This window comes from Bufo gargarizans, unplaced genomic scaffold (genome assembly GCF_014858855.1).
Source record: "Bufo gargarizans isolate SCDJY-AF-19 unplaced genomic scaffold, ASM1485885v1 fragScaff_scaffold_703_pilon:::fragment_4:::debris, whole genome shotgun sequence".
Taxonomy (NCBI): Eukaryota; Metazoa; Chordata; class Amphibia; order Anura; family Bufonidae; genus Bufo; species Bufo gargarizans.
In genome coordinates this window covers 444,220-457,374 of record NW_025334171.1, presented here as the reverse complement: position 1 = coordinate 457,374, position 13,155 = coordinate 444,220, and the positions used below count along the sequence as shown (strand labels likewise).

At 43.5% G+C, this 13,155-nt stretch overlaps 1 protein-coding gene across 5 annotated transcripts in view; it reads right to left on the bottom strand.

Annotated features, from left to right (window-relative positions):
* Nucleotides 1-1,668: 1,668 nt before the first annotated feature.
* Nucleotides 1,669-13,155, bottom strand: part of SH2B2 (SH2B adaptor protein 2) — a 101,296-nt gene continuing 89,809 nt past the window's right edge. For 4 of the 5 annotated variants that reach the window (XM_044273512.1, XM_044273514.1, XM_044273513.1 and 1 more), the window contains 3 exons: nt 11,908-12,101; nt 8,561-8,732; nt 1,669-2,314 (listed from right to left, as the gene is read on the bottom strand). In XM_044273512.1, coding sequence (XP_044129447.1) covers nt 2,016-2,314; nt 8,561-8,732; nt 11,908-12,101 — 665 coding nt within the window. In that variant the 3' untranslated portion in view covers nt 1,669-2,015. Of the gene's footprint in view, nt 2,315-4,740; nt 4,914-8,560; nt 8,733-11,907; nt 12,102-13,155 lie in introns of those variants that run through there. The other variant, XM_044273516.1, reaches the window with a different exon arrangement.

Here is a 13,155-nt window from a genome sequence, read left to right as displayed (position 1 = left end):
TTTCACACAGTCAGTGTTTGGACAGTGTTTTATACGGGATTTCCATCAGTGGTTGTGAGCCAGAACAGGTTGGGTCAAAAACACAGAACAGGAGCCAATCTTTCCATTCTACACTATGGGCCGGATTCATCATTACACTTACATCTTACTCCACTGTTACATATGTCCAAAGTCACTTTTGGCTAAGTCATATTTAGTAATGGCCCTTTAATACTGTGATAAATGTGGTTTAACGGTAGCAGTTTATCCTTCAGTAAGCGGCTTTACAAAAGTCACACGACTTTACGAAAAAGTCGCATGTTCCATTAAAAAGTCGCATATGATAAACATGGTTCTCACTGGAGTGAAATTGCGCATTTCTTTGTGAATTTTTAAATAGTCCCATTAGTAAATCTGTCTAGAGATCTATTTACATAAGAAAACACGCCCACTTTCAGAAAGCTGGCGAGCATAGCGCAGAGCCAATAAAATTCGCAAAAATTTGCGACTTTTTCACTCCATTATTTTGACTCGAGCTAATGATAAATCTGGCCCTATCTCTTGTGTAGGTTCCACTCCTGGTTTTGGCTCACAATCACTGATGGAAATCGCTAACCAAACACTGACTGTGTGAAAGCGACCTGTCCTAGGAAGCGGTGGGGGTGCGAGTGCTGAAATCCCCACCAATCACTGAAAGGAAGGGGCAAAAGTTTTTACTCAACTGATGTGCCCAGCTGTGATCGGCTCTCTTCGGGGGCTCATAGACTTCTAGAGATCGGTGGGAGTCTCAGCATCCAGATCCACAACAATCAAAATTTCTAAATATCTGATCTGGTCAGGAGTTTTGTGAAATCACAGTTATCTTCCACTAATATTTGCTGATTCATATGCTATTTAGCAACAGAAATGTAGAATTGGAACACATTCGTCTTCTGCTCAATCCCTGTTGAATTAGTATATAAATGGGCAGCCTCATAGTCCCTAAAAATATGTTTACTGGGATACGTATAGGGGCTTCATTGTAATGAAGAAAGAATATTTCTGTGTTTATAAAATTTATTTTCACCAGAAACAGCGCCACTTCTGTCCGTGGACTGTACTGCGGCTCAAGCCCATTCAAGTGAATACTGCTGAGCCGCAATACAACCTTTGGACAAAAGCTAGTTTCTAGAAATAAACTAAACCCATTTTTCATAGTCCCATACCAATCCTTTTAATGCAGCCTAAATCTGCATTTCCAATGCGCTAAGAAAAAGTCATGGTTACCTGCTAGTACTAACCCATAAGCCTTAAAGGGCATCTGTCAGCAGATTTGTACCTATAAAACTGGCAAATGTTGCATGTGCGCTTGGCAGCTGAAGACATCCGTGTTGGTCACATGTTCAAATTTGCCCGCATTGCTAAGAATAACAATGTTTTCATATATGCAAATTAGACTCTAGGAGCAACGGGGGCGTTGCCATTAGACTTAGAGGTTCTGCTCTGTCTGCAACCGTTGTGTCCTCTGCACTTTGATTGACAAGGCGTGATGACATTTACAATGCCTGGCCCTGTCAATCAAAGTGGAGAGGGCACGGCAGGTGCAGAGAGAGAGCAGAGCCTCTAGGTGTAACGGTAACGCCCCTGTTGCTCCCAGAGGCTCATTTATATATATTAAAACATAATTTTTCTCAGCAATGCGGGCACATATGAACATGGGACTTACACAGATGTCTTCAGCTGCCAAGTGCACATGTAACAGGCCAGCCGGTGTCCTAGGTACAAATCTCTTGGCAGATGGCTTTTAAATGTATGACCAGCTTCCATTTACAACAAATGCATTCAAAACTTAATGGATTACAATTGAACTTGATCACTAGCAGCCAATGCCCCTGGATTTCATGACATGAGGTCCTCACATTTCTGCTAATACAGTTTGGGTTCTGTTATGGATTTGGCTTTTTATAACATCAAATGGCTTACTAATAATTATCAGCAACAGCAATTAAGTTAGAAATCTGGAAAAGAATTAGCGCTGTGACTTAAAATGGTATTTTTCAGTAAAAAGAATATTGATTCTCCACAGCCCTTGTCCTACTCCGAGACCCATCGGTTTCATGGTAGTCTTCCGTGCTCCCATTTGATGATTCTAGCAATAGCTCTGCACTGTTGCTTCGGCTTCTGGCGCCAAGAGTCCCTTCCACTCTGTGATATGCTGGATGTGCCGAGGAAGAGGAGTTGTCTGGAGGAGTCACAGGCGGAACACTTGTTCCTCCAGAATTAGAAAAGTAGTGTTGGGATTGAGTATCAGTCCTGCAGCTTTGTTGCTGTAAACCAACACCAGAGGGTCCAGGTTCTTAAAAAGAATGAGGGATCAGGTTAAAAAAACGTATACGCTGATCAATGCACAAAGGTTATAAAAAGTTACAACACGTGAGCTGTTTGCATTTAAAAGTATATCATCTTCAAGCCTATTACTGCATGCTTAAAGTTTTTTTTCCCCGAGATTTTAATACTCATGACCTATCCATTCGGTGGGGGTACAACACCCAGGATCCCCCCCGATTAGCTGTTCAAGAAGGCAGCGGTGCACTCAGTAGCGCTTCAACCTTCTCCAGCTTTTCCTAGGCCGGTGAAGACACGTTCATCAGTCACATGGCCGAGGCGCAGCTCAGCCCCATAGAAGTAAATAGGGCTGAGCTGCAATACCAAGCACAGCAGCTATACAATGTTTGCCTAAAATCTTAGGCCTCTTTCACACGATCGTATGGCTTTTTCAGTGTTTTGCGGTCCGTTTTTAACGGATCCATTATTCCGTTTTTTTCCCGTTGTGTTTCTGTTCTGTTTTTCCATTCCGTTTCAGTATTCAGTATGTGTGAACCCCCCACATTTTTTTATTTGTAGTATACAGTAATTATATGGAAAAAATTGGGCTGGGCATAACATTTTCAATAGAGGGTTCCGCAAGAACGGATACGGAAGACATACGGATGCATTTCCGTATGTGTTCCGTTTTTTTTTGTGGACCCATTGACTTGAATGGAGCCACGGAACGTGATTTGCAGGCAACAATAGGACATGTTCTATCCTTCAATGGAATGGAAATACAGAAACGGAATGCATACGGAGTACATTCCGTTTTTTTTGCGGAACCATTGAAATTAATGGTTCCGTATACGGACAAAAAAAAACGGGCAGTAAAATAAAAATAAAAAATCACGGTTGTGTGAAAGAGGCACTTCAGCTGTTCAACAAACAGCACGAGCCGATGAGTCCTGACATTCATGAGGAAAGGCTCTGCCTGCCCGCACTGAATCCGGACCCATTCATTTCTCTGGGGCTGTGCACATGAGCGGTGATTTTCAGAGGTGAATCGCAGCATGCTCTATATTGTGCGTTTTTTCACGCCCCATAGAAGTGAATGGGGCTGCGTGAAAATCGGAAGCATCTGCAAGCAAGTGTGGATACAGTGAGATTTTCACGCCTGGTTGCTAGGATGAATGTTTATTCACTGTATTATTTTCCCTTATAGAATGGTTATAAGGGAAAATAATAGCATTCTTTAATACAGAATGCTAAGGGTACTTTCACACTTGCGTTTTTCTTTTCCGGCATAGAGTTCCGTCACAGGGGCTCTATACCGGAAAATAACTGATCAGGCATATCCCTATGCATTCTGAATGGAGAGTAATCCGTTCAGTTTGCATCAGGATGTCTTCAGTTCAGTCGTTTTGACTGATCAGGCAAAAGAGAAAACCGTAGCATGCTACGGTTTTATCTCCGGCGAAAAAAACTGAAGACTTGCCTGAATGCCGGATCCGGCATTTTTTTCCATAGGAATGTATTAGTGCCGGATCCGTCCTTCCGGTCTGCGCATACGCAGACCTTTAAAAATGAAAAAAAAAACAAAAAAAAACTGATCCGTTTTGCCTGATGACACCGGAAAAACGGATCCGGTATTGCAATGCATTTTTCTGACTGATCAGGCATTTTTCTGACTGATCAGGATCCTGATTAGTCTGAAAAATGCCTGATCAGTCAGAAAAAATGACATCCGTTTGCATACAGTTTGCCTGATCAGGCAGTCAGTTCAGGCAACGGAACTGCCTGCCGGAATCAAACAACGCAAGTGTGAAAGTGCCCTTAGTAGAAGGTCAATTGAGGGTAAAAAAAAAAAAACTCACCTCCTCCAATTGATCGCGTAGCTGCCGGTCTCCTGTTCTTTCTTCAGGACCTGTGGTGACATCACTGTGCTCATCACATGATCCATCACCATGGTGATGGACCATGTGATGAGCTCAGTGACGTCACCACAGGTCCTGAAGAAAGAACAGGAGACCGGCAGCTACACAATCAATCGAAGGAGGTGAGTTTTTTTTTTTTTACCCTCAATTGACCTTCTACTAAGGGCACTTTCACACTTGCGTTGTTTGATTCCGGCAGGCAGTTCCGTTGCCTGAACTGACTGCCTGATCAGGCAAACTGTATGCAAACGGTCATAAGGTTGCGGCACTCACCGAAGTGTATGACAATTTCTTTTATTGTAGCTTCCTCGACGGGTAGCTTGGAGGATCCAGGGGCGGACACAAAGTTGCGAGCGGCGACGGCCGTTTCGCACGCAAGAACGCGCTTCCTCAGGCCACAAATCGTGGCCTGAGGAAGCGCGTTCTTGCACGCGAAACGGCCGTCGCCGCTCGCAACTTTGTGTCCGCCCCTGGATTCTCCAAGCTACCCGTCGAGGAAGCTACAATAAAAGAAATTGTCATACACTTCGGTGAGTGCCGCAACCTTATTTCTACTTTCTCTCCAAGTTGCAAACTTCCTGCTACAAGTACTTTCCTTGCTGAGCACCACACTGAGAAGTGTCTATCTTACTGCATACGGTCCGGTTTATCACGGCATCATCAGTGTATGCAGTGCCGCCTGACCATCGCTCTTTTGTCTTCTTGTATCCACTAAACATATTAGTGACATGGAAAATTAGAAATGACATCACCAAAAATTCTTAAAAATAAATTTAATATAAAAGCTCAATTTGCGGAACGGGCAGCATATTGTAGAAATACCTATTCTTGTCCGCAAAACGGACAAGATTAGGACATGTTATTTTTTTTTTGCGGTGCCACGGAACGGAGCAACGGATGCGGACAGCACACCGAGTGCTGTCTGCATCTTTTGCGGCCCCACTGAAGTGAATGGGTCCGCTTCCGAGCCGCAAAAACTGCGGCTTGGATGCGGACCAAAACAACGGTCGTGTGCATGAGGCCTTAGGCAAATAAGGACTGCCTGTGGCCCCTGGGCTGCTAGTTGGGTATTACTGGTCTAAATAGTAAATACCAAATAAGGTGTTATTTTCGGAAGTCCTATAGTTGTGAATGGAAAAAGCCATGCATGCTCAGCTTGCTCTCCATTAACAGAGGGCCCATTCCTGAGATAGGAGAGGGTCCCAGAAGTGAGACCAGCCCCTATGCGACATTTATAGCATATTGTATAAATGTTCCAGATGGGAACTCCCCTTTAACCCGTTCGCTACCAGCACCGTACATGTACGGCGCTGAAGCATGTGTAAACATGGCGTCCGCTCGCACATGCTGCGGGCGCCATGGTCGGCAGGTCTCTGCTGTTTCATACAGCAGAGACCTCCGGCTAATTACCATGACCGGCAATAATGCAGATCGCGGTAATTAAAGGTTTTAGATGCTGTGATCAAGCGAGATCATCTAAATGCGCAAAAACCCGGAAGCTCGTGCTGACGAGCCGGTCTGAAACAAATGCGGTGTCCGGGTGCAGGCAGTTCCGAGAACAGCCCGATGAAGGCCCCTGGAGGCTGTTCTCTGAACTTCCTGCTCCCGGTGACCGTATTTTATTTCAGACCGGCTCGCGCACAGGCACAGGTAAGGACTTACCTGTGCATCGCCGGACTTGTGAGTTAATACGGCAGCTCACATGTGTTCGCGGGCGAACATGGCGAACTGTCCATCACTGCTGACGAGGCTTTAAGTATTCATGCTGCAATTCTTATTTTGCCCACCAGATGGCAGGCCAGGATAAGAAATTAGCAACTTCTAGTTTAAATGTAATTTAAAAAATCCCTGATAGAACAAAATCAAAAATTTAAAAACATTATTTATAGGCATATATGAGCTTCAAAATCATCACAAAAAATAAACAAAAATGTTAAAAAATATATACAGTTGTGTTCAAAATTATTCAACCCCCAATGCTGTAAAGGGTTTTAGGGAATTTAGTGTACATTTGTAATTGTGTTCAGAATGAAATCTTACAAGGACTTTTTAAAGAACCAAATGCAACAAAAATGACATCAATTGTTTTTGTAATACAGTATTAAATGTTTTTTTTTGTGATTTCTTCATTGACACAATTATTCAACCCCTTAAAGACTACCACTCTTAAGAACAGAGGTTCATTCAAGTGTTTTCGATCAGGTATTGAAAACACCTGTGGATGTCAAGGAGCAGCAATCAAGCATAATAAGCACCAATTAGGCAGATTTAAAAGGACTGTGATACTCAGCTCCTTCTAGACATTTACTGGTGTGTTTACAAACATGGTGAAGTCAAGAGAATGGTCCAGGAAGACAAGAGAAGAGGTTATTTCTCTTCACAGGAAGGGCAATGGCTATAAGAAGATTGCAAAGATGTTAAACATACCAAGAGACACCATAGGAAGCATCATTCCCAAATTCAAGGCAAAGGGCTCTGTTGAAACGCTACCTGGTCGTGGCAGAAAGAAGATGCTGACTTCGACTGCTGTGCGCTACCTGAAGCGCAAAGTGGAGAAAAGTCCCTGTGTGACTGCTGAGGAACTGAAAAAAGATTTGTCAGATGTGGGTACTGAAGTTTCAGCTCAGACAATAAGGCGCACACTGCGTAATGAAGGCCTCCATGCCAGAACTCCCAGGCGCACCCCCTTGCTGTCTCCAAAGAATAAGAAGAGTCGACTGCAGTATGCCAAAAGTCATGTGGACAAACCACAAAAGTTTTGGGATAGTGTTCTGTGGACTGATGAAACAAAATTAGAACTGTTTGGGCCCATGGATCAACTCTATGTTTGGAGGAGGAAGAAAAAGGCCTATGAAGAAAAGAAGACCTTGCCTACTGTGAAGCATGGCGGGGGGTCAATCATGCTTTGGGGCTGTTTTGCTTCTACAGGTACAGGGAAGCTTCAGCGTGTGCAAGGTACCATGAATTCTCTTCAGTACCAGGAGATATTGGATAAAAATGTGATGCAGTCCGTCAAAAATCTGAGGCTTGGGAGACGTTGGACCTTTCAACAGGACAATGATTCCAAGCATACCTCCAAGTCCACTAGAGCATGGTTGCAGATTAAAGGCTGGAACATTTTGAAGTGGCCATCGCAGTCACCAGACTTAAATCCGATTGAGAACCTCTGGTGGGACTTGCAGCGCGCAAGCCTAAGAATGTGACTGAACTGGAGGCTTTTGCCCATGAAGAATGGGCGAAGATACCCGTAGATCGCTGCAAGACACTTGTGTCAAGCTATGCTTCACGTTTAAAAGCTGTTATAACTGGAAAAGAATGTTGTACTAAGTACTAAGATTGAATGTCACTTGGGGGTTGAATAAAACTGATAATGATGTGAGCACAGAAAAGACATTTGTGGTTATTTCATTATAAATGTTATGTTATATTTGTCTGACTTACAAGTGCCTCTTTGATTTAATGGTAAACAAGATGACTGAAATGATCAAAATCAATGTCAAACTGGCCAAAACACTCAATTTCAGTGGGGGTTGAATAATTTTGAACACAACTGTATATATAAAAAAGAAAATATAAAAATGTTATTAAATCACCCCCCCATTTGTCTAATAAAAAAATAAATACCTAAATAACAATAAATATAAACGTCATGGGTATCATCGCGACCGAAACGCCCATACTATTAAAATATTTTTTAAAAATTCCAATACGACAAATAGCGTAACGGAAAAAAGGTCAAAATGGCCAATTTGCCATTTTTTCATTGCTTCTCTTACCCCCCAAAAAATGGAATGAGATGTGATCAAAAAGTCACACACACTCCAAATGGTATCAATAAAAACTACAGATTGTTCCGCAAAAAATTAGCCCCTAAACAGCTCAGTAGACATAGGTATAAAAAAGTTATGGGGGACAGAATATGGTGATGTAATTTTTCTTTTATTTTTTCAAAGTTTACATTTATTTTTACACTATTTAGACATAAAAAACCTACACATATGGGGTATAGTTGTAATCGTACTGACCCAGAGAATGAAGGGCATGGGTCAATTTAGCAGTAAACGAAATGCCGTGGGAACAAAACCTGTAAAACTGTGGAGGAATTGTGTTTTTTTTCCAATTCCACCCCTATTTTTTCACCGCTTCCCATTACATTTTATGCCATAATTAATGGTGGCATCAGAAAGTAGAACCTGTCCCAGAAAAAATAAGCCCTCATACAGCTATGTGACCAGAAATATAAAAAAGTTATGGCTCAAGGAAAATAGGGAAGAAAAATAAAAAAAAAGCAAAAACGAAATAACCTCCGGTAGCCTAAGGGTTAAGTAAAAGATTTTTGTAAAGCAAACACATCTTACCAGATGATAGGTTCTGTGCAACAACATAACTGCGCAGAGTGATGTCAGCCGAGCCGCCAGACTCTAACGGTATTGGATGGGAGTGAAAGTGTTTCAACATATCAAATATGGTCTGGAACCACAGGTGCTGTACATGACACTGACCGTTCTCATTCAGAGACAATCGCAGGTGCTGGGGAAAGAGCAAGGACAGTTAAAACCCAAACAATTAAAAATTCACCGGCCTTGTAGTATTTTTAGTAATGTGGAAACATTTCTGTTCCCATAGAAAGACAGGAAAACACATTTTTGTTGAAGCTTTCATATTCTAATCTATGTATTTACATCCCTCACTATTATATTATATTACTGTATTAAATCTCTCTCTGTAGCCATACATACAGATTGGCTTTCCATCAGAAGGAAGAAAACCATCTTGTTTCAGCCAAACCAGAGACTCCTCTTAAAGGGAACCTGTCCCCGGGATTTTGTGTAGAGAGCTGAGGACATGGGTTGCTAGATGGCCGCTAGCACATCCGCAATATCCAGTCCCCATAGCTCTGTGTGCTTTAATTGTGTAAAAAAAAAAAGATTTGATACATATGGAAATTACACTGAGATGTGTCCTGTCCCTGACTCATCTCACGTACAGGACTCATCTCAGGGTAATTTGCATATGTATCAAATCGTTTTTTTTTTACACAATAAAAGCACACAGAGCTATGGGGACTGGATATTGCGGATGTGCTAGCGGCCATCTAGCAACCCATGTCCTCAGCTCTATACACAAAATCCCGGTGACAGGTCCCCTTTAAAGCAAAACTGCTTCCGAGGCAACTCATCCAGACAAGCAGTACCCCGCTGTATACAAGAACCCCAAAACGGATGGGTGTGTCTTTCCTTTGGAGGAATCTCTAGTTTGCTGATACAAGTGGTCCACCTTCTGGAGGAGAGTTCATTTGAATACTTTTTCCCATGGAAAATTACCTGTAAATCTCTGTACAACAGCCTGGTCTCTTCAGTGAAAACCTTTTAAGCCTCATTCACACGTCAGTGTTCCACATACATGTGCTGTACATGTTCTCCACGGACAGCACACGTCCCCATTCATTTTAATGTGTGTATTCACACATCAGTGTTTTAGCACAGTCTGTGGGTTCGTTTTTTTTCACGGATCGTTAGGAAGAGATGCTTTGAAAATTATTTTTCGGCTGTGCAGTGTCAGTGAAACACGAATGGCACACGGACAGCAAAAAACTGACACACGGACCCAACACATCTTCACGGAGGAATCACTGGCCATCTTTTCACGGATTTAAGCACAGACACGGATGTGTGGATGAGGCTTAAGTCACATTTATAATCTACACTGCAGCTCAGTAGGCCACGTTCACATTTCCGGTGAATGTTTCCGGCCTGCTGGAGTTCTAGTTGACTGCCGGATCCCCATTAACTGTAATGAGGTCCAGCTGCTTTCCGGCATTGGGCCATGGAAACATCAACTTTCACACAATGTATATGATTAGAGTAAAAGGGGTTTTCCAGGTTTAGGATACCGATGGCCATCACTACCAGACTGGTGGGTGTCCGTCCCTTGGCACCCCTGCTGACCAGCTGTCTGAAGATGTAGTGGAGCTTGTGCGAGTGCTGTGGCATCTTCATAGTTAACATGGGGTTATCTACATGCACGCTGTCTTCTCTGTAGCAATGGTGTAGGACAGGGATGGCCAACCTGAGGCTCTCCAGCTGTTGCAAAACTACAACTCCCATCATGCCCAGACTGTCTACAACCATCAGCCTACAGCAGGGCATGGTAGAAATTTGAGTTTTACAACAGCTGGAGAGCTGCAGGTTGGCCATGCCTGGTGTAGGATATTGCAGCTTCATTCCATTCAAGTGCAATATCCTACACTGCCATTACTAATCATACGACAGGCAGGTAGCAGGACCCATGTAAACCATGATGAGGCTCCAGTACATAAGGGCCATGTCCCCATCAACAACTCATCAGCAGTGTGCTGACAGTCAGACCCCATCAATCTGATGTCGATGGCCTATTCTGAGGCCATCAATACCCTGAAGACAGAGAACTCCTTTAAAGGGATATATCTTATCTCATAACGTGATGGCATATTCTCACTAGTATAGGGCCATGCCGCAGCTATCTGTACAGCAGGGGGCTGGGCCGCCACAGTGCAGGAAAAACAGCGAAGGGAACACAGCACTAAATTAGCACTACAGTTCCTTCATTCTCAAAATCATTGAGGGCCTCAAAGGTCAGATCGCCACCGACCAAGTGACGGCATAAAAGTTACCTCTATGGTATTAAAATGATCAGGTGCTAGAAATATAAAGCCACTGGATTTACAGCTGTGTGTGCACCATATCACAGATGCGGGCCTATTCACTCGAATGGGTCCACAATCTGGGATCAACATGGCGAAGGCACGGAGTGGAAGGACACAGATGCACTACGGTGCGCTTCCGTGGCATTTTGGTTCCTGCCTGCCATGCTCTATTTTTTTTTTTGCTGTGTGGACGGATCGCGGACCCATTCAAGTTGAATGGGTCTGGATCAGTCAGCGCAGGCCACGCAGACGGTGCCCGTGCATTGGGGATCACAATTTGCGGTCCCCAATACACGGCACGGCCGGCACATGTTTGTGTGCATGAGCCCTTATTGTGAATCAAAACCAGGTGGGGTTCAAAAACACTAAATAGGCGCAAATCAAATCATTACACCTGATCTCTGAGTAGGCGTCACTACTGGTTTTGGCGCACAATAAGGGCTCATGCACAGGACCGTATGGTCTCCGAGACATACGGTCCGTGAGCGGGCAATATGTCCTGGAGCGGCATACATCGTGTGCAAGAGGCCTAACTGATGGAAATAACTGACCAAATAACGGAAGTGTGAACTCAGCCTTATATCTGCTTCCTTCGTTGCCTGCAAACACACTGAGAATTCTCCACACTGCTGCCGCCTTTAACAGTAAAAAATAGCATAAAACATGATTTACTGCATTATTAGCTAAATTCAGGTTGCTTATGTGTTTTTAGGGTTGTAAATATGTTAGGAATCCCCCCAAAAATATACGATTCCCCCAAAAAAAGAGAAAAAAAACTATTCACATATCTCAAGGTCATTTTGACCTTCAGTGAAAAGATACAAGTTTTTCAACAAAACAATAAAAAACATCTGGACTGAGAGACACAACCTGGTCAGCAAATAACGGGGAGGAATGGCCGTCACCTGCTGTCTGGCTTTGCTAATCAGAAATTAAATGTTATGGTTGATCGGTGCCTCTTTCGCCAACTTCCTAACACCTAAACAATCACCGGGAGAAGATTTTACATAGTCCACTTGCCTTTGCTTTGCCTTGAAAGTTGAAAGTAAGCACATACTCTCCTGGGCGCGTTTCACTTTGCCTGATGACAAACAGTCCATGACTCCGAGTGCCACTAGCGAGCACAAGCTGAGCCGCTTTTATTCTTGACAGTGTCCCATGGAACCAAGGGTACTCTAACAGATTGATTTCTGCATCTTTCTCCGCTTCTTCCCCTAGTGCCAGGTTACAACATATGGTATTTCAGAATTCAAATATTGCTACAAGTTATAGAAATGTAAACTATTACTATATACAGTGGGATAAAGGTAAAGCCATCTCTGACCCGCATTATGCCTTCTCCAGTGTGATGTCCCCAACCGAACATGGTGTCTGATCTGCAGGCCGCATGTTATAGAGCAGGAAGAGCTGAGCAGACTGATATACAGTTTTGTGGGAAACGATGCAGTATAATCTGTATTTTATACATTTAAGGCTACTTTCACACTTGCGGCAGTGTGATCCGGCGGGCAGTTCCGTCGTTGCAGGATCCGCCGATTTGCCGCTGACTGAAAGCATTTGTGAGACGGATCCGTCTCACAAATGCATTGCAAGGACTGATCCGTCTCTCTGCTTGTCATGCAGATCGACGGATCCGTCTTGTACATTTTTTCACATTTTGACCGATCTGCACATGCGCAGGCCAGAGGAACGACAGATCCGGCATTCCAGTATTCTGAATGCCGGATCCGGCGCTAATACATTCCTATGGGAAAAAATGTCGGATCCGGCGTTCAGGCAAGTCTTCAGTTTTTTTCGCCGGAGAGAAAACCGTAGCATGCTGCGGTTTTCTCTTTTGCCTGATCAGTCAAAACGACTGAACTGAAGACATCCTGATGCAAACTGAACGGAATGCTCTCCATTCAGAATGCATGGGGATAAAACTGATCAGTTATTTTCCGGTATAGAGCCCCTGTGACGGAACTCTATGCCGGTAAAGAAAAACGCAAGTGTGAAAGTACCCTAAAGCAGTCCAATTGGAGGTCCTACTCAATGACTGGCAGCCTTCCTTGTATAAGTGTGCATAGAGATAGTGGGTGATCACTGAGTAAGACCACCCACTGGACTCCTGAGTATAGATAGCCCAGATTTACTAATCCTAAAGATAGAGTAAGCTTAGACAGTCTGTCTAGAGTCTAGACCTGGACTCATGCTGGTGCAAGGATGGAGACTTTTCTCTAGCTCTGTACTAACTATGGCAGAATTGTGGTGCAATTTTGGTGCAAAATG